Raw genomic sequence first — 21431 nt, 5'->3', positions numbered from 1 at the left:
TTTGACTTCTAGGGCTTGGGCTTGGGCTATGTAAGAGCTGGTCTGAAAAGTAAGGGCTGCGAATGGCTCTGCTTAAAGGCATGTACTACCCTTGGAGAGGACCCAAGTGATTCCCAGAGCCCACTTTGAGGAACTCAAAGAGAAAGGAGTTTGGGGCCTACCTGTTTTTTTTTAAATGTGAGTTCCAAGTTCCAGGCACTTTGCGGACTGCGCTGTCTCCCTGGTCTGTACTCTAGAAGCAAAGCTTCAAGTCAACTGAAAATCAGAACAGGACATTGGCTGGTATGCCGAGATGCGTGCAGATCCAGTTCTGATGTCCCAACTATCTGGGCTCATACTCACCTCATAAAGGACCAGAACCAAAAGCTTAAACCAGAAGCCTCCAGTCTGTTCAAAACATAAGGTATTTGCATATCTTCTCACCTTGAGACATACAACATTGTCACTACTAAGCTCATGCCTGAGAACCGCAATCAAGATACTAAGGGGGGGGCGGGGCAGGCGCGGTAACACACGCCTTTAATCCCAGCACTCTGGAGGCAGAGGCAGGTGGATCTCTGAGTTCAAGGCTAGCCTGGTCTACAAAGTGAGTTCAGGACAGCCAAGGCTATATAGAGAAACCCTGTCTCGAAAAACAAAAAACAAAACAAAACAAAAAAAGGCAGGGCTCTCTATATCCCTGGCTGTCCTGGACTCACTCTGTAGTCTGGCCTGGAACTCACAAAGATCCGCTTGCCTCTTGTCTCTGCTGGGATTAAAGGTATATACTACCACAGCCCAGCTGAGGGTGTCCCCCTTTCCCCCCACCCCCAGGTGTCTCCTTATGTGGCTTTGGCCAGCCTGGAACTCTTCTGCTGAATGCTAAGATTAAACGTGTGCATCACCAAGCTCTGCCTCTTAAATTATTTTGTTTTGTTTTGGTTTTTCCAGAGAGTGTTTCTTTGTGTATCCTTGACTGTCCTGGACTCTCTCTCTGTAGACCAGGCTGTCCTGGAACTCACAGCCATCCACCTGCCTCTTGCCTCCCAAGTGCTGGGATTAAAGGTGTGTGCCGCCGCCGCCACCACCACCACCACCACCACCACCACCGCCCAGCTGCCTCTTAAATGTTTTAAGTTAATAATTTTGTTTTGGTCTCCATTCACAGGTCCCCTGGGGCACATGTGATTCTAGGTCCAAGGGATCTGATGCCTCAGGTACCCATACAACAGGCACATACACGTAGACACACATAGTTAAAATAAGAGACAATCCAGCCTCCAAGATTATTTTTTTAATGCAAGAAATGGTTTATATACATTGAGCAGCGTTGCTTGCACTTGTGAACCCAACATTGGAGTAGTAGAAAGACGCAAGACGATTACCACAAGCTCAAGGCCTGTCAGTTATTCAAAGCTCTCAGAAGCATTGGTAAGAGCCTGGGGAGGGGCTCTGAGGTTAAGAGCACTGCTCTGAGGTGGAGAGTGAGAACATGCCATGGAAAACACTCTACATCCTTAGGACTCAATGTGTGTGCACACCCGAACATGTGGACACACACAAAAGATTTAAAGTGGAATAAAATGGTAAGGATAGTAACTGCATTCCTCAACTAGACTGTAATGATTTCTGTGTAACCACAAGGCAGTTTCTGTGCCCACTTCTGGACTATATGTCTGGGCAGTTACTCAGCTATTCTAAACCAAAAATACTGGCCTGGACTCCATCCCGCCACGTGGCCATTACCTGCCATCTTGTTCGGGCACCTGCTGCTTCATCAGGGTCCTCTCTGGTCCCCACCTGAGACCCCTTCCCTCTATGGGCCTGGAAGTCCCACCTTAACTCTCCGGCCCAGCTATTGCAGTTCAGCTCTTTATTTGACCAATCAAAAGGTGATGCTTTATAATAATGACAGTACCGAAGTCCAGCCTGTACTCAGCTCTCCGGGTACAGGAATCAGCATCCAAGGATAATTACCCGGTGCACCAAACATCACTCCCACACTTCTGAGATGTACTGCACACGCAGTACCCACCTTTTCATTTTGTTTCTATAACATCCTGTAATGCACTTGTCTTGGTGACTCTTCCACTACTACACTGAACTCTTTGTGTGTCACTATGACCTATTCATCTCAACTGAAGTACATCTCTACTCAGCACCAACCTAGGACTCCCCTTCACCCCCAGGTCAAATGCATGAAGCCCTCTCTAGGCTGTCTCACAGTCTAGTGAACAGAACAGCAGCAGTTCCCTGCTTTGTTATGTGGTGTGGTCCTCTAGGAAAAAGCAGTGTGTGTGCTAGGGAAGGCTCGTCGGCCTCGGCAGTGTCCCTGCGATAGTTTTAATGATCTGACTGTGCAATAAAGTTATTTTGGTTTATGAAACCAGACTCCAGTGTGTTAATTTATGGTGAGAATGGATGTATCAGTGTAATTTGTATTTATTTGTGTACTCGTACCTTGAGACGGTTTCTCTATGTTATCTTGGCCATCGTGGACCCACTTTGTAGACCAGGCTAGCCCTCGAACTCAAGAGATCTGCCTGCCTCTGCCTCCCGAGTGCTGGGATTAAAGGCGTGTGCCACCAAGCCTGGTTCATAGTACTACCTTTTAGAAAGCCTAATTTTTCAAGTCAAGAGGCAGCTTGGGGTTCAGACGGGGTCTTCTGTGGTCCAGGCTGATCTCCTGATGAGGATGATCTTGAATTTATCCTCCTACCTCCACCTCCCAACTGCTGAGATTACAGGTTTTGCATCACCACAATACCACACTATTTTTCCAGTGTGGCTCTGGGGATGGAGGCCAGCATTCTACAAACCAAGTCATTCCCAGCCTAAGGGAATATTATATTCCCTTAGCCACACTAGGCTTAGCTTGAGCATGTGAGACCTCAAAGCTTGCCTCCACAGTGTCATACTTCCTCCAACAAGGAGGCCACACCTCCTGATAGCGCCCCTCCCTATGTGCCCAGCATTCAAACATTTGAGTCTAGGAGGGCCATTCCTACTCAAAGCACCACATGGATCTTGGGAATTTTCTCCAGAAAAAAAAAATTTGTAACCCAGGCTGGCCTTGATCTTACCAGAGACCCTCTGGATATCAGCTTTCTGATTGCTTTGATGCAGATGTCAGCTGCTACATCAAAGAACTTTTTTCTTTTCTCTTGTTTTGTTTTGTCTTGTTTTTTTCAACACAGGGTTTCTCTTTGCAGCCTTGGCAGTCCTGTAACTATTTGTAGACCAGGCTGACCTTGAACTCACAGAGGTCCACTTGTCTCTGCCTTCCAAGTACTGGGATTAAAGGAGTGTGCTACCGTATCCAGCCAAAAAACTTTTTTCATCATGTCACAGTATAAATCAGTCCCTGTAGCAACTCTATAGCTGTTTGTTTGCAACTATGTAGCTACGGCTGCCCTGGAACTCATAGAGATCCACCTACTTCTGCCTCTCAACTCTGGCATTTAAAGGCGTGCACCACCACGCTAGACACTATTATTTTTCTTAAGATTTACTTTATGCATATGAGTGTTTGGCCGGCATATTTATGCACCACGTTTGTGCTCCTGGTGTTGCGGAGGTCAGAAGAGTATGTTGGGTCCCCTGAATGTAGAGCTACACCAGGGTTCTCTGCCAAAGAAACAAGTGCTCCTAACCTCTGAGCTGTCTCTCCAGTCGGGTATAACGTTTACTAATAGAAAGAGAAACAAGCAAGGTGAGGTTATAGGAAAAAGACACACACGTTGTGGGTTCGCGGCTCACGGGCATAACCACTACATGTGCTTGGGGTGAGGGAAGCAATATTTTTTTCTCGAGTGTGACCTTGGTCAAGTAGCACAACAATCAGCTGTCGGTGACAGTGCAGGGAGCGAAAACTCACTACCGGCTCAGCGGACAAATTTCAGCTGTCATAGTCTGGAGGCGGGGCTACTGGATGCGCAGGCGCACATCGCCGTGCTTGGTTTCTACTGTTCCCTCCCCTGGCAAGTCGGCTTGCGGCGTCGTGCTGTAGATGTCGCGCCGCGGTCGTCCTTTACGGCAGGCGTCCGCGTCTCCCCAAATCCGGCGGTCGTGAACTGCGCCCAGGGAGCCGACAAGGGCACTGCTGTGGTGCGGTAGGCGCTGCTGTGTCTGCACAGCCGAGGAGCTTCGCTAGGAGGTCTCCTTGCCAAATTTCCTCTCGCTGTGGGTGGCCAAGGCTCTGCGCGCGTCCTCCGTCTTTCCTTCACCCGACAACTATGTCCCCGCCGGCCCCTCCAGGCTAACTCCGCCCTCTGCCGGACTCCTGCCGTGGCCTTCTCCCCATACCCTGACATCCCGCTTTTCTTTTCTTTTTTTTTTCTCCTTCTTTTCTTTTTCTTTTCTTTCTTTTGTTCTGAGACAGAGTTTCTCTGTGTAGCCTTGGCTATCCTGGGACTCACTCTGTAAACCAAGCTGGCCTCGAACGCAGTAATCCCCCTTTTTCTGCCTCCTAAAGGCATGCGCTACCACCCAGGCTACACCAGATTCTTAGCTGGATCCGTAAAGCCCCAGTGATATCGGTCCCCATGTTCCTGAACCCTCTTGCTTTCTTCCTGTTGTGCACTTGGCTCAGCTGTCGCCGTCGTGTGTGTGTGTGTGTGTGTCTCGTCTGGGTGCTGGGAATTGAACTCCGGATGTGTGTGTCTGTGTGTGTGTGTGTGTGTGTGTGTCTGTGTGTGTGTCGTCTGGGTGCTGGGAATTGAACTCCGGATGTGTGTGTCTGTGTGTGTGTGTGTGTCTGTGTGTGTGTGTGTGTGTGTGTGTCGGTCGTCTGGGTGCTGGGAATTGAACTCCGGACGTTCGGAAGAGCACTGCTCTTAGCCACAGAGCCAGCCCTCCAGCCCTCCTTCCTTGAATTCTTACACTCAGGTTTCTTCCCAAGTTCTTAGTGTGGATCACCAGTGCTTATGATGATGTTTCCCCTATTTGGCCGTAGCATACACAATACGTGAGTGAAAGAATGGGAAGGAACTTTATAAATTAAAATACACCACTGAATTTCTGCCTGCAGGATGTTGTGTGTGCTATGCTTGCTTTCCAGTCAAGCAATTTTACCATTTGGAATTATTTTGTTCTCTATTAACATTCTTATATATTTTCCATATATTTTTTTTTCTCAAAGTCTGTTCTATTCAACTGAGCACCAGAATTTACTCATTTCCTTATAGTTGTGCATAGAAGTTGTTTGAAATGTCCTGTTTTTTGTTTTTGTCTTTCATTTATTTCTATCAGTTACTTAGCATCTGGTCGATTTTGATCGCAAAGCAAAATTCAGTAGGGAAAACATACAAGTAAATAGTCTGTTACAGCAATGGACAAAGTTCTTTTTTTTTATTTCAGTTTTTAGTTATGTGTGGATGGGTGACTATGGGCATGTGAGTGTGGCTGCTCCACGAGGCCAGAGGCATCATCTCTCTCTGAAGCTGGGGTTATAGTTAGCTGTGAACCACCCAACATGGCTGCTGAGAATCAAACTCGAGTCCTCTGCTGGAGCAGCATGCACTTTAAACCACTAAGCCATCTCTCCAGCCTAGGACAGACCTCTATTTAAGGAGAGACACTAGAGTCCAGAGAGCTGCTGAGAAGTATCATCTGGGTTGGGATGGAAACAGTGTGTGAAATAATGTGTGTTTGATTTTTTTTTTTAAGACTTCTTTTTTAATGTATATGAGTACTCTGTCTTCATGTACCCCAGAAGAGGGCATGGGATTCTCTTACAGTGAGCCACTCTGTGGTTGCTTGGAATTGAACTCAAGACCTTTGGAAGAACAGCCAGTGCTCTTAATACCTGAGCCATCTCCTCAGCCCCCAGAATTTGATTTCTTTAAAAAAATACAACTAGCTGGATGTGGTAGCGCACACCTTAAATCCCAGCACTTGGGAGGCAGAGGTGGGCAGATCTCTGTGAGTTTGAAGCCAGCCTGGTCTACAAAGGGAGCCCAGGACAGCCAGGACTACACAGAGAAACACTGTCTTGAAAAACAAAACAAAAAAGCAAACATAGAAATATAATGATGTGTTTTAATCTCAGGTATGGGGATATGACTGTGTCCCAGCAGCTGACTATGATTTTGCCAGCTGAAGATAGTTTCTGCAGTTGTGTAATGGTTGGAATTCTGAGGTATTTGCAGAGGGTATATAAATACTAGGACCCAAAGTGATGTGTGTGTGGGGAGGGTATTTTTGGTTGTTGTTGCTCTGTTTGTTAAGTAGTCATGAACAAAGAAGAAATTAGCCCTGCGGTGGTGGCGCACGCCTTTAATCCCAGCACCTGGGAGACAGAGGCAGGTGGATCGCTGTGAGTTCGAGGTCAGCCTGATCTACCAAGCGAGTCCAGGACAGTCAAGGCTACACAGAGAAACCCTGTTGCCAAAAACAAAAAGAAGAAATTAGATATTTTGTCAGGGAAGATCAAACTGACCCCAAGGACAAGGAACTCAATGCCCCTAATCAGCAGGAACTACTAGTCCAACAATATTCTTGCCCCCTTTGATCCCTGAGTTTATTCAAGGATCTCTCTCCTTTCCTCTCTATCCTTTTTCTCTCTTATCTAGTGTTAGGAGGTTGAAAAGGGTGGAAGGAGAAGTGTGGATGAGAGAAGAACCCGTAAAGTAGCAAACACTGATGACGTGTGTGCTTACTTCATGTATGACATTTGTTGTTGTTGGAGTTTTTTGTTTTGTTAGAAACACAAATTTTTTCCATCCTTGACAAAAATGTCTTTATGTAAATATTTTTTTAATTTTAGTTTTCTTGTAAAAGCCTCCAAATTACTTACTTGGGAGGACCTGTCTAATAAAAAAGTTTGGGGGTGGAGAGATGGCTCAGAGGTTGAGAGCACTGCCTGCTCTTCCAGAGGTCCTGAGTTCAATTCCCAGCAACCACATGGTGGCTCACAACCATCTATAATTTGATCTAATGTGCACTGTATACATAATAAATAAATTTAAAAAAAAGCCAGGCGTGGTGGCACACGCCTTTAATCCCAGCACTCGGGAGGCAGAGGCAGGCGGATCACTGTGAGTTCAAGGCCAGCCTGATCTACAAAGTGAGTCCAGGACAGCCAAGGCTACACAGAGAAACCCTGTCTCTAAAAAAATCACAAAAAAAATTTAATTAATTAAAAAAAAAGTTTGGTAATTCCAGCACTTGGAAGATGGAGGCAGGAGGATGGGGAGATCGCGACCTTCCTTGACTACAGTAGTAACTTAAACGCAGCCTAGCCTAGATGAGATGCTGCCTCAAAAAAAAAAAAAGTTTGATGGGAAGAAATTTGGGGACTAGGACTTCGCAGTGGGCTGTCTTGTTTCTCAGAAACATCTCATTCTATCCCACTCTTACTTTACTTTTCTGTCACAGCCATGCCTTTCCTTGATGTGCAGAAGAAGCTGGGCATTAGCCTAGACCGTCACCTGACACACCAGAGTGTTGAGCAGCCCTTCAAGATTCCCTCTCGGTGCCATGCTTTTTCAAAGGAGTGGATAGAGTGTGCACATGGCATTGGCGCTACCCGGGCTGAAAAGGAGTGCAAGATTGAATTTGAAGATTTTGAAGAGTGTTTGCTGCGGTACAAAACGGTGAGGAGATACTGGGTATGGGAGCCGAATTACTTCACTTCTCCTCCCCCGTACACCCTGTTTTGGTCATAGTTGGGATTGAATCCCGGGCTTTGCGCATTTTAGGTAAGTCTGCAGCGTTTTCAGTTGGTCTTTGGACAGTGGCTTGCTCACATTAATAAGACTTTTGTAATGAGACAGTTGAGAGCCTTTGGACCTGAGGAGGACCCTTCCTCCCTAGCATCCTTCCTCTTCCTCTCAGCCTGCCCTTGGCTAGACCCAGGAAATGCATGTGATTTAGGCCTTGTCTTGTCAGTAGTCTATAGAATGAAGGGTACCCAGGGCTGGAGAGATGGCTCAGTGGTAAGAGCACCGTCTGCTCTTCCAGAGGTCCTGAGTTCAATTCCCGGCAACCACATGGTGGCTCACAACCGTATGTAATGTGATGTCATGCCCTCTTCTGGCAAGCAGGTGTACATGCAGATAGAACACTCATCTACATAAGGCCAGGGTCGGTGGCACATGCAGAGGCAGAGGCAGGTGGCTCTCTTGAGTTTTGAGGCCAGCCTGGTCTACAAAGGGAGTTCAGGACAGCCAGGGCTGTTACACAGAGAAACTCAATCTTGAAAAACCAAAAAAAATACATAAATAAATATTTTTTTTTTAATCTCTGTAAGTTTGAGGCCAGCCTGGTCTACAGTGAGCTCAGGACAGCCAGGGCTACACAGAGAAACCCTGTGGGAGGGGGTGGAGTTTTTTTTAAATTTGGGGTGGAACTGTTTCACAGTCATTGAGCCATCATCATTGGAGAACCAGCTAAACCCTGTATTTCTAGCACAGTGAATGACATTGCTTTAGGTAAACTTGACCAAAGATACAGGGAAGAAAAGTTATTAGCTGAATGAATTGCACAACACATAGACATGCGTTTTGTTTTGTTTCGCTTTTTCTTTTTTTTTTTTTTTTTTTTTTTTTTTTTTTTTTTTTTTTTTTTTTTGGTTTTTCGAGACAGAGTCTCTCTGTGTAGCCTTGGCTGTCCTGGACTCACTTTTTAGACCAGGCTGGCCTCGAACTCACAGCGGTCCGCCTGCCTCTGCCTCCCGAGTGCTGGGATTAAAGGCGTGCACCACCACGCCCGGCCTTGTTTCGCTTTTTCAAGACAGGGTTTTTCTGTGTAGCCTTGGCTGTCCTAGAACACTCTCTGTAGACCAGGCTGGCCTTGAACTCACAGATCTGCGAGCCTCTGCTTCCCAAGTGCTGGGGTTAAAGAAAAATATGAGCCACCACCGTCTAGCTAAGTTTTGTTTTGTTTAATCTTATTTCTTTTGTGTTCTTTTGGTTTTTTCAACTCAGAGTTTCACTGTGTAGCCTTGGCTATCCTAGACTCACTCTGTAGACAAGGCTGACCTCTAACTCACTGAGATCTGCCTGCCTCTGCCTCCATGAGTGCTGAGATAAAAGATGTGCACCCCAACCAGGCTTTATTTTGTGTTCTTTAGCCTTGTAAGTACTTGAGTTAACAGGCATGGCCTTTAGTGCTTTAGTATGTACAAATATATTGATTTCTGTGTGTGCATGTTTGTTTGTAAAAGGAACTTTTATAGGGCTGGAGAGATTGCTCAGTGGTTAAGGGCAGTGACTGCTCTTCCAAAGGATCCTGGCTCAAATCCCAGCACCCACATGGCAGCTTACAACTGTCTGTAACTCTAAAGATCTGATACTATCACACAGATATATATGCAGGCAAAACACCAATGCACATAAAATAAAGGTAATTAAATTTTTTTTGGGGGGGAGGCTTTTAAGACAGAGTCTCTCTGTGTAGCCTTGGCTGTCCTGGACTTGATTTGTAGACCAGGCTGGCCTCGAACTCAGTGATCCGCTTTCCTCTGTCTCCCGAGTGCTGGGATTAAAGGCATGCGCCACCACGCCCGGCACGGTAATTAAATTTTTAAAAAAGAAAAAGGAACTTTTATTCTCCTGTTTCAATTGTTGTCTCAGCGGCTTACTTCCTCTGTTTGGTAGCCTAATCCTAGGCCTGGAAGCTTCTAACCTCTGTACAATCTAACCTAGGTCTAGAATGTTTTCAGCTTCTGAGATTTACTGCTTAATAAGCTCACCTTTTCTTGTTTTCTGAGCTCTGGGCTGGCTGGTTCAAATTCCGCTCCCAGCTGACTTACTCAATCTGCCTTCTCTCTAGGCCCCTGAATTGCTCTGCTAGGCCTCAAACTAACTCCAGCAATCTGCTTTAACCTTCTGGCTTCTTATTTTCTGGCTCATTCTTTCTTCACCTGAGTTCTCTCTCTCTGCGACCCATCTCTCTATTACTGTCCTGGTAAAAACTGCCTCCTTTCCCTGTAAAACTGCCTCTTAAGTAGCTTCCCTTCTCTCTTTCTTCTCTGGAGAGTTGGACATGTCCTATTCTGTCAGATCTCTGATTCATCCCTTTCTTTTTCTTCTGCTGAATTAGACATCACTTTCAAACATTCATGCTTCCTTCTGCAAACCAACTTTACCTTCATTGTTTGGGATTAAAGGCATGCACCACCATGCCTGGACCTAAGCTTTTCTTTACCTGATACTTGCTCTACACCAGGCTGGCCTTGAACTCAGATCTGCTTGCTTCTGTCTCCTGGATTAAAGGTGTGCTTGTATTCCAGCCGGATCACACAGACCTCGAAGGCCTTTGGATGTGATCTCTTGCCAGAGCAGCCATGTTCTGAATTAACATTCCTCTACATGTGTGCAAAAGTCAAAGAACAATTTTGTGGAGTTGATTGTCTCCTCCTACCATGTGGGTCCCAGGAATTGAACTTTGGTCTTTACGCTTACCCGGGCAAGCTCCTTCATCCACTGCACTAGCTCACAAGCCTGCACGTGACTCTCAATAGTACTGCAATAACTTGTTATATGTGCTGAAAATGTCTTAATTATTAGTTTTCAAGTATGTATATATATACATATATATATATATATTAGAAATCTCAGTAAGGTGTGGTATCACAGCACTCTGGAGGCAAGAGTAGGCAGAGCTCTGAATTTGGCCAGGCTAGTCTACAGAGTGAGTCCAGGACAGCCCAGGCTACACAGAGAAACACTATCTTGAAAAACCTTCCGAGACACAGAGACAGAGACAGACTGACTGACTGACTAGATTATTTAAAAGTTGAAAGTGGTTTCCAATTGGTTTTTTTCTTTTTTTCTTTCTTTTTTTTTTTTTCTCCAGTTTTTTTTGTTGTTGTTGTTGTTTGTTTGTTTCTTGTTTTTCTAGACAGGGTTTCTCTGTGTATTCTTGACTGTCCTGGACTCGCTTTGTAGACCAGCCTGGCCTCAAACTCACAGCGATCCACCTGCCTCTGCCTCCCGAGTGCTGGAATTAAAGGCCTGCCACCACACCCAGCTTTCAGTTAGTTCTTTAAAGAGTAATTTAGTAGGATGCCAAGTTGGTTCAGCAGATAAGGGCACGTGCTACTCTTCCAGAATCCAAATTCAATTCCCAGCACACATATCAGGCAGCTTACAGTAAGCCTGTTCATCAGTTCTGAGCTACAATGCCCTCTTCTCACCTCTGTGGTCATCCACATGCACACAAATATACTTTGATAAATAGTAAAATTGCTTTGGAAAGTGACAAACTTTAGGTCTGGGGCAGCATTTTTTTTTCTTTCTTTTTTTTTTTTCTTTCCTTGTTTTCAGATAGGGTTTCTCTCTGTAGCCTTGGCTGTCCTGGAACTCATTTTGTAGATCAAGCTGGCCTCAAACTCACAGAGCTCTCTTACAAATGCTGGGATTAAAGACAGCCAACCAGGGCTGGAGAGATGGCTCAGTGGCTAAGAGCGCCGCCTGCTCTTCCAAAGGTCCTGAGTTCAATTCCCAGCAACCACATCGTGGCTCACATCCATCTATAATGTGATCTGATGCCCTCTTCTGGCTTGCAGGTGTACATACAGGCAGAGCACCGTATACATAATAAATAAATCTTAAAAAAAAAAAAAAAAAGCGAACCAACAACCCATCTATCTGGGCTCTAGCATTTATAGACCCTCTGAAATTTTTCCAGAATCCCAAATGTCACACAGTCACAGAAACTATCTGCAGCTGCCAAAGCCATGCCTCTGCCAGAGCACGGGACAAATCATAGTCAGCTGTTGTGAAGCAGCCCCAAATTCCCACACCTGGCATTAAAATGAAACATATTCTCACAATATTTCTGTGTTTAAAGAAACCAAAATGACAGAATTCTCACTACACACACACCCACATCAATCATTAATCAAGATAATACCCCAATGACTCATTGATAAGATAATCTTTTATTTATTTATTTATTTATTTATTTATTTTTGTTTTTTGAGACAGGATTTCTCTTTGTAGCTTCGGCTGTCCTGGAACTTGCTCTGTAGACCAGTCTAGGGCCTTGAACTCACAGAGATCTGCATACCTCTCTCTTCCTGCCAGGTACTGGTGTATACCACCACTGCTGGCAGGACAAGCAAATCTTATTGAGGCATTTTTCTCAATTAAGATTCTCTCTTTTAGGCTGGAGATCTGGCCCAGAGGCTAAGAGCACTGTCTGTTCTTGCAAAGGTCCTAAGTTCAATTCCCAGCAACCACACGGTGGCTCACAACCATCTATAGTGAGATCTGGTGCTCTCTTCTGGTGTTATATAATAAAAAAATAAATCCTTAAGGAAAAAAAGGATTCTCTATTTCCAGATGTCTCTAGGTGTCTCGGTTTCTGTCAAGTTGAGAAAAACCCACCAGCATACCTCCAACAGTGCTTCTTTTTAAAGTATTCTTTTAAAAAATTTTTTTTATTTATTTAATGTATATACAGTATTATGCCTGCATGTACTGCATACCAGAAGAGGGCACCAGATCTCATTGTGAATGGTTGTGAGCCAGCATGTGGTTGCTGGGAATTGAACTCATGACCTCTAGAAGAGCAGGCAGTGCTCTTAACTGCTGAGCCATCTCTCCAGCCCCCGCAACAGTGCTTCTTGATCTCACTAGCATAGCAATTCAAGAGGTCATCTTAGAGAAACTGGGCCATCTTTGCCATTTTTTTCTCTTCTCTCCTTCCTCTCTCCCTTCCTTGCTCTTTCTCTTTTTCCTTTTTTGTTTATTTGGTTGGTTTTTTTTTGTTTGTTTTGGGTTTTGTTTTGTTTTTTCAAGACAAGGTTTCTCTGTGTAGCCTTGGCTGTCCTAGACTCACTTTGTAGACCAGGCTGGCTTCAAACTCACAGCAATCCGCTTACCTCTGCCTCCTGAGTGCTAGTATTAAAGGCGTGCGCCACCACACCCAGACCTCAGGTTCCAGTGGATCCAACCCCCGCACACATTCATATAGGCCAAACACCAAATGTACATAATAAATAAATATTTTTAAAAAGATTCTCTCTTTCCAAGTATCTTTAGGTGTCTAGGTTTCTGTCAAGTTGACAAAAATCAACAAACATACCTTCAACCGCTTCTTTACCTCACTCACAGAGCAACGCAGGAGGTCATCTTAGAGAAACTGGGCCGTGTGACATTTTCTCTCTCTCTCTCTCTCTCTCTCTCTCTGTGTGTGTGTGTGTGTGTGTGTGTGTGTGTGTGTGTGTGTGTGTGTAGGGTCTTCCTAGGTAGCCTTGGCTGGCCTGTTACTGGGTTCAAAGGCCAAGTTGACCTTTAACCTGCCTCTGCCTCCAGGTGCTTTGGCTTCTTAGAGTTCCTGCAGTCCACTGGCAGGGTGTGCACAGCAAAGGCCCTGGGGCTCTTCTGTGTCAGGTAGAGCTCAAAAGACCTCAGCTTGTAGCCAATAGCCCTGCCCCTAAGCCAGACAGTCAAACTGCCCTTAGACACCCTGGAAACTTGGAATGACTTCGCCTCCTTAAGGAAGCAAGTTCTTTTAGGCTCCTTTCCAGAACAGAACATTCTCACCCATGTTCAGGATTTGCTCTGGCAACTACTTTTCTTTCTCAACCAGTTTATCTAGAGTTTCCCAAAACTGCACAGCAACCTTCTCACTGGCACTTAGATTCATCACTTGCTTCTACACTGTGTGGTGGATAAAGATTCCCCAGGGCTTTAATGTATGGGGGACAGCAATGAACCCCACATCGCAGTCAGATCCAATATTTTCTTTCAACTTTGCAAACTTTCTTTCAGCTTTGGTCTAGCTATCTTAGTGTTGGAAGGGATGTGCTCTGTGTGGGGCAGTCCTTAACACAGAGAGACCCTGTCTCAAAAAACAAAACAAAACAAAACAAAAAAAAAGAAGCTGTGAGTGTGTGAGAGCTTGAGTGAGCAGGCACATGGTGTTGAGGTCAGAGGACAGCTTTTGGAAGTTGCCTCTTGCCTTCCACCTTATTGAGACAGGATCTCTCTCTCTCTCTCTCTCTCTCTCTCTCTCTCTCTCTCTCTCTCTCTCTCTCTCTCTCTCTCTCTCTCTTCTCTCGTTTGTTCTGTAGACCAGACTGGCCTGAAACTCAGACATCTGCCTGCACTGCCTCATTTTTCTTTCCTGTCTGTCTGTCTGTCTAGGTCTTTTTAATCTGAGACGGGGTCTTTGTAACCCTAGCTAGCTAGCTAGTGTGGAAACTCTCTGAAACTCTCTATGTAAACCAAGTTGTCCCTGAAGTCTCAGAGATCTGCCTGCCTCTGCCTCTAGAGTGTTAAGATTAAGGGATGGGCCACCAAGTCCGCAGCTCCTCTTTCAGTCGCAGGGCTGGAGAGATGGCTTGTCAGGTAAGAGTGTTTGTTGGTATTACAGAGGGCTTGGATTCAGTTCCCGGTACATGGCAGCTCACAACCTTCTGTAACTCCAACTGAAAGGGATCCAACTCCCTCTTCTTCTTGTCCCTAGGGCCTGACATGCAAGTGATACACAGGCATACATTCAGGAAACACACCCATACACATAAAATAATGTGTAAATTAATAAAACTGCTTGCAGCCAATTATAGCAGGACTGTCTTGGACCACCAGTTTCCAATAATGAGATCTGCCTGCCTCTGAGTGCTGGGATTGCTAGTGTGTGCCATCACATTGGGATTAAAGACATGCGCCACCACACCCAGCTCTTTGGTTTGCCTTTCTTTCTTTTTTTTTTTTTTTCTTTTTGAGACAGAGTTTCTGTGTAGTACTGGATGTCATGGAAGTGGCTATATAAACCAGACTGGCCTCAAACACACAGAGGTCCTCCTGCCTCTGCCTTCTGAGTACTGGAATCAAAGGTGTGCGCTACCATGCCCGGCTAGGAATTTTTAAAAACAGACAACAGAAGTAGGACCTCCTGTGTGAAGGTGTTCCTGAGTTTAACAGTAACATTAATCTCTAGCCTTTTCTCCAGCCTTCACTCTTACCCTGATGCTTTCTTTTTCTCTTGACAGATAAAGCGAATTAATCAGATCAAGCGACAGCGAGATAAGCTAGTCAAGGAGGGGAAATACACCCCTCCACCTCACCATTCGGCCAAGGAGGAGCCCCGGCCCTGAGCAGAGCACCTGGAAGCTGCTTCTCATGCTCTGTCTCCACTGGAAAGAGTATTTAATGAAAGTGGGTGCCTCAAGTATGTAAAAATAAAGAATTGCTCAATCTTAGTCTGTTTTCTTTCTCTCACTCTCTTTTTTTTTTTTTTAATTGGCCCTGTTTTCTCTTGGGTCATGCTTTTCAGTGGGGAAAGGTTGTCTGTCTTGTTTATCTTTCATGATTTATGCCTAAAGAACTGAAGCAAGAAGCCAGGGTTGGGGGACTAGGGACTCAAGGCAGTTGAACATTTGAGTGCAATGTGCACAAGGCTTATTTTTATTATTGCACAAAAACATCAACAGTACATGCACTACACCTAGTTTTCTGGTGTGCTAGAAATCAAACCCAATGCTTTTGATTCGTTTTTTTGTTTGTTTTTAAATTAGATTTATTCATTTGTTTACATATGTTTTGTCTACATGTATATATCTGTACAGTGTGAGTGCCTAGTAGCCCAGGAGGGCAGAACAGTGTACTGGATCCCCTTAAAACTGGAGTTATGGGTAGTTGGGAACCTCCATGTAGGTACTGAGAACTGAACATAGGTCCTATACAAAATCCCCAACTACTCCTAATCCCTGAACCATCTCCCCAACTCCCAAATGCAGAACCCCAGAACTTACGTGTTAGGCATACACTACCAGCTGGGCCTTGCCTGCTTTTCTGGACCAGGCTGATCCTCGGAGGGTGGCGCACACCTGTAATCCCAGCACTCGGGAGGCAGAGGCAGGTGGATCTCTGTGAGCTCGAGGCCAGCCTGGTCTACAGAGTGAGTTCCAGGACAGCCAGGGCTACACAGAGAAACCCTGTCTCAGGGGGAGAAATTGCAGTTGTGAGGCTAGAGAGATGGCTCAGCAGAATAGATACTTGCTATTCTTGTGAAGGATCTGGATTGGTTCTTTGCACCTATGTCAGGCTGTCAGAATTTCCTGTAACTCTAATTCCAGAAGATTCCACATTATTCTGGCCTTTGTGGAACACATACATACATATACACACACTCAAGCTCAGATATATATATATGGGTCTGGAGAGATGGGTCAGCAGTTGAGAGGACTCTAGAGCACTCTAGCTCAGGTTTGATTTTCAGCTCTAATGTGGTGGCTCACAGCAGCTTATAACTCCAGTTCCCCCTCCTAGCAGCATATCCTGGACGTACCTGCAGGCCAAACACCCGTCCGTATAAAGAATGTGGCCTGGGAATGTAGTTCTCTGGTACAGCATTTGCTTAGTGTGTGCCAGGTCCAATCCCGGCATTCTCCCAGCCCAGTTCCTCCTTGAATGTGCAGCTGGCTGGTAGTAAGTGCATTCATATTGCTGCAGAGCCATCACCAGGGCAACACCATCCATCTCTAGGACTCTCCTTTCTAGAATGGAAACTTGCCCCATTAGAGGGTAGCTCCCATTCTCTCCCTGGATCCCTGGCAACCACCAGGCTGTCTTTCTATAATTTTATTTTATTTTTATTTAGTATTTTTTGAGAAACCGTTTCTCTGCGTAACAGCCCTAGCTGGCCTTAAAGATCTGACTGCCTCTGCCTCCTGAGTGCAGGCATTAAAGACATGCACCACCACACCTGGCTATAATTTTCATAGTGCTGGGGATGATGTTTCCTCTGAATTTAATGCTGAAAAGCTTTACTTTTTTATTTATTTATTTTTGTTTTCCGAAACAGGGTTACTCTGTGTAGCCCTATTTGTCCGGGAGCTCCATCCACCTGTCTCTGCCTCCCTGAGTTCTGGGATTAATAGGGCCTGGAGCTGTGGTTCTCTTGGAAAAATCCTTCCTCACAAACACAGGATGTGAGTTCAGATACCCAACACCCACTGGGGGGAGGTGGATCTCTGTGAGTTCAAGATTTATATGGTGAGTTCCAGGACAGCCAGGGCCGTAGAGAGGGATCCTTAGCCTGTTGTACATGCCTGTAATCCTAGCACTTGGGAGGCAGAGGCAGGTGGATCGCTGTGAGTTCGAGGCCAGCCTGGTCTACAAAGTGAGTCCAGGATGGCCAAGGCTACACAGAGAAACCCTGTCTCGAAAAACCAAAAAAAAAAAGAAAAAAAGAAAAACAAACATAAAAGGTACATACCTATAAACTAGGAGGCAGAAACAAGAGGGTCCCTGCGGTTTGCTGGCCAGTATTTCTAGACAAATTAGTAAGCTTCAATGTCTCAAAAAAATAAGGTGCAGGGATATTTAGGGAGTGTTGACCTATGACCTGATGTGTGGGTAGTGGCTAGAGATACGGCTCAGTGGCTGAGAAAGCTCACTAATCTTTCAGAAGATTGGAGTTCAGTTCTCAGCGCTTACACCAGCACACACACACACATATTCATAAATACATAAAGTTATAAAGAATAGGTAAGAAGTCATTGTGGTGGAACACATATATGATTCTGGTGCTCAGGAGACTCTCTCTCAAAATAAGTAAATTTAAGAACAAAACAGGGCTGGAGAGATGGCTTAGAGGTTAAGAGTACTGGCTGCTCTTCCAGAGGTCCTGAGTTCAATTCCCAGCAACCACATGGTTGCTCACAACCCTCTATAATGAGATCTGGTGCCCTCTTCTGGCCTGCAGGCAAGCATGCAGGCATAACACTGTATATATAATAAATAAATAAGTCTTTTATTAAAAAAAAAAAAAGAACAAAACAAACAAAAAACCCTATAAACCAGGTTGCATAATGTACAACACACTTATAATCCCAAAATTTAGGAAGCTGACACAGAAAGATTTGGAATTCAATCTAACCTGAGCTGCATGTAAGACCCTGTCTCAGCCAGGCTGTGGTAACGCACACCTTTAATCCCAGCACTCGGAAGGCAGAAGCAGGCGGATCACTGTGAGTTTGAGGCCAGTCTGGTCTACAAAGCAAGTCTGGGATAGCCAAGGCTAACACAGAGAGACCGTGCCTCAGGGGGAAAAAAAGTAGCTTGAAAAGTACAAAACAGGGCTGGAGAGATGGCTCAGCAGTTAAGAGCACTGCTTGTTCTTCTAGAGGTCCTGAGTTCAATTCCCAGCAACCACAGGATGGCTCACAACCATCTATAATGTGATCTAATGCCCTCTTCTGGCATACAGGTGTAGCATGAGGAAAGAAAATAGTATTAAAATGACATGCAGATAGAGTACTCATCTATATTAAATAAATAAATAAAAATAGAAAAGAAAACTGTAGAGCAGGGGCTGGGAGCTGGAGAGATGGCTCAGAGGTTAAGAGCACTGGCTGCTCTTCCAGAGGCCTTGAGTTCAATTCCCAGCAACCACATGGTGACTCACAACCATTTGTAATGAGATCTGGTGCCCTCTTCTGGCCTGCAGGCAAAGTACTGTAAACATAATAAATACAGCTTAAAAACAAAACAATGGTGAAAGCAATTAAAGACCATCAAAACAAATAGGAAGCTATTGTGGAACCACCCCCCAAAAATAGTACTTGTGGACACTTTTAATCTCAGCACTCAGGAGGCAGAGGCAGGCAGGTCACTGTGAGTTCGAGGCCAGCCTGGTCTACGAAGTGAGTCTAGGACAGCCAAGGCTACAGAGGGAAACTCTGTCTCGAAGAAAAAAGAAAAGAAAAGAAAGAAAATAGTATTAAAATGACCATATTCTCTAAAAGTATTCAACAGACTCAATATACTCTCACAAAATCCAAGTTAGTGTCTTAGTAGAAATCAACAAGCATATTCAGATTCATATAGGAGTATAAAGACCCCAGAATAGGCCAAACAAAAACAAAACACCAAAAATGAATAGTGTGGTTAGAGGACTCAGAGGTCCTGGATTGGGAGCTCCCTTCCAGATCAGTAGCCGTCAAGATGGTGTGCTTCCGCCGTAAATAGATGGAGCTCAGTAGAGAAGAATCCACGTTCCCGTAGAGCTGTGATCAGTTGGGTTTTGGCCAGGACACCCAAGACTATTGAATGAGGGAAGAACAGGCTTCCAATGGGTTCTGGAAATTCAAACTCAGCTTCTCATGTTTTCCTGGCAAGAATTTTCATCCACTGAGCCATCTTCCCAGCCCCCAGCAGAATTTTTACGAAGGTATATTGAGGCAGGAATGCCAGCCTGCTCTCATGTGTCTACCATAGTTGTCATTTAAGGCGGAGCACTAGGCACACAACTAAGTTTAACCCTCAGATGCACTTTTTGGAAGAACCAAGATGGCAGATGCAACAGTGGTCGTTGTCAGTCAGGGTAAAATAGAGGTAAAATAATCATTTCAGGCAGATAGCTCACACAGCCCTACCAGGGAAACACAAATCCTATATGGCAAGGAGGAGGAAGAAAGCCTTAAAGTAGCAATTCTCAACCAGTGGATATTGAACATTTTGCGGGGGGCAAGGGGGAGTGTCAAATGACCCATTCATGGGGGTTGCATATTAGATATTTACATTATAATTTGTAACAGTAGCAAAACTACGGGTATGAAGTAGCAATGGAAATAATTTTGTGGTTGGGGGGTCATCACAACAAGAGGAACCTTATAAAGGGGGTCACAGCATTAGAAAGGTTGAGAACATAACCACTGCCTTTAAGGGTGTGGCGGTCATGCCTTGTATCTGAGTCTGGAGACTTAACTCCTTTCACAGTACTGTGCTAGCTCTTTCCTTAAGTGGGAGAAGAGCACTTAAAAAAAAAAAAAGAAAGAAAGAAAAAGCATTTATTTATTATGTATACAGTGTTCTGCCAGCATGTGTGCCTGCACTCCAGAAGAGGGAACCAGAACACATTATAGATGGTTGTGAGCCACCATGTGATTGCTGGGAATTGAACTCAGGACCTTTAGAAGAACAACCAGTGCTCTTAACCTCTGAGCCATCTCTCCAGCCTAAGAGAAGGGTACTTTTAAAAATTGTAACTGCCAAATAAATAAATAGTTTTTAAAAGTGGTAACTGCCCCAAAACATTTTATGCCCAGGAGTTTCACCCCCACCCCCACCCCCATCTCTTTCTTTCTTTCGTGTTTAAGACAAGGTTCTTTTTGTATCCCTGGCTGTCCTGTACTCACTCTGTAGACCAGCCTGTCCTGGAACTCACAAGATCCACCTGCCTCTACCTCCCAAGTACTGGGTTAAAGCCGTGGGCCACCACTAGCCAGCAGTAGTTTCTATACAGGGAGATAGGAACGTTTTTGCAATGATGTAGAGAGTCTGTAAGGATCCTGCAGGAAAACCCCCTTCCTCACACTGCAGTCACTGTTTACTGTGGCCACCGCTTCCTGGGAGTGGCACAGGTTTTAGTACAGGCATCAAGCTCCAGTTGCAGGGCCCTGAGAGGCTGTGTGAGGTGGTAAGCTGGCACAGGCAGAATCCCCATGGATAGGAGAGGGTACCTGGCTATGGCACACTGTTTCCAGACAGCAGCGAGGGACTATAGTGACATCTTTCAGTATTTTGTGAGAGATCAGACACCTACGTTTTTGTTTTTTTCTAGACAGGGTTTCTCTGTGTATCCCTGGCTGTCCTAGACTCCCTTTGTACACCAGGCTGGCCTTGAACTCACCACCACCCAGCTTAGAAACCTACATTTTTTTTAACAGAAGTGTATGTTGTTACTTAATGCTAAGTTTGAGTTTTGTTTTGAGACAGTGTCACTGTGTAGCCTAGGCTGGCCTTCAACTCCAAATTCGTCATGTGGGAAACCCTTCACCTCTCAAGTGCTGGGATTTCAGGCCTGTGCCACTATTCCTGGGTAAGTTTTTGTTTTGTTTTAAGTATTCAGGACAGTTTCTGCCTCTGGAAGGAGAGAGTACACAAGCTTTTCCTGAGTCCTCCTGCTTTGTATAGCTAAATGCTGGACACTGTACATAAGCTGAACAGGCAGACTGAACAAAAACAAAACAGCTCTCGTAGGTACTTTGGGGATCAAAGAATGACCTGGTGCTATCTCCTGAGGAGTGTTCTTTTTAACCCTACATATGTCAGAACGGATACAGAGCACACCGAGCATCCCGAAACTGCCAATAGTGGTGACAAATGAAGGTCCTGAGGAAGGCCTGCTTCTTTTAGTTAAAGGACCAGGAAAGGTATTAGAAAGTCAGATAATGTGTGGACAGCATCATTTTGACTCCAGCCCCATTCTCACTCCATCAACGGACTGAGTAGAAAGCCTAGTGTGGGCTACTCTAACTGTGATGAAGCCCCTGCTCCTCCCCTCCCGGTGAGCAGAGATTCCCTCAGGACATCAGCCAACAACGAGGCCATCCATGTCTTTCCACAACAGGAGTGGAGACCACCTGAGCACAGAAAGAGGTACCATCCCACACCCAGCTGCTGCAGTGTCGTAAAGGCCTAACGCAGAAACTGCCTGGTGGTTAGGAGGACACCCCTTCCTGATCCAGCTCTAGCTGCCAGTGGAGACCC

The 21431-nt window shown here is 45.2% G+C and overlaps 1 protein-coding gene across 3 annotated transcripts; it reads left to right on the top strand.

Moving 5' to 3' along the window:
* The first annotated feature begins 3955 nt into the window (after positions 1–3955).
* On the top strand, positions 3956–15136 carry NDUFS5 (NADH:ubiquinone oxidoreductase subunit S5). 3 transcript variants are annotated; one of them, XM_084787156.1, is made up of 3 exons: positions 3956–4091; positions 7357–7574; positions 14927–15136. In XM_084787156.1, exons 2-3 carry the CDS (start codon positions 7359–7361, stop codon positions 15029–15031), a joined length of 321 nt encoding a protein of 106 aa, XP_084643282.1. In that variant the 5' UTR covers positions 3956–4091; positions 7357–7358; the 3' UTR covers positions 15032–15136. The 3 variants fall into 3 exon arrangements, with proteins under 3 accessions (XP_084643282.1, XP_084643281.1, XP_084643283.1); XM_084787155.1 differs by having other exon boundaries at positions 3998–4135; XM_084787157.1 differs by having other exon boundaries at positions 4028–4161.
* The last annotated feature ends 6295 nt before the right edge of the window (positions 15137–21431 follow it).

The sequence above is a fragment of the Acomys minous genome (genome assembly GCF_964271855.1).
Source record: "Acomys minous genome assembly, chromosome: 6".
Lineage (NCBI taxonomy): Eukaryota > Metazoa > Chordata > Mammalia > Rodentia > Muridae > Acomys > Acomys minous.
Note: the sequence above shows the minus strand (reverse complement) of the source record. Positions and strands in the feature narration are given on the sequence as shown.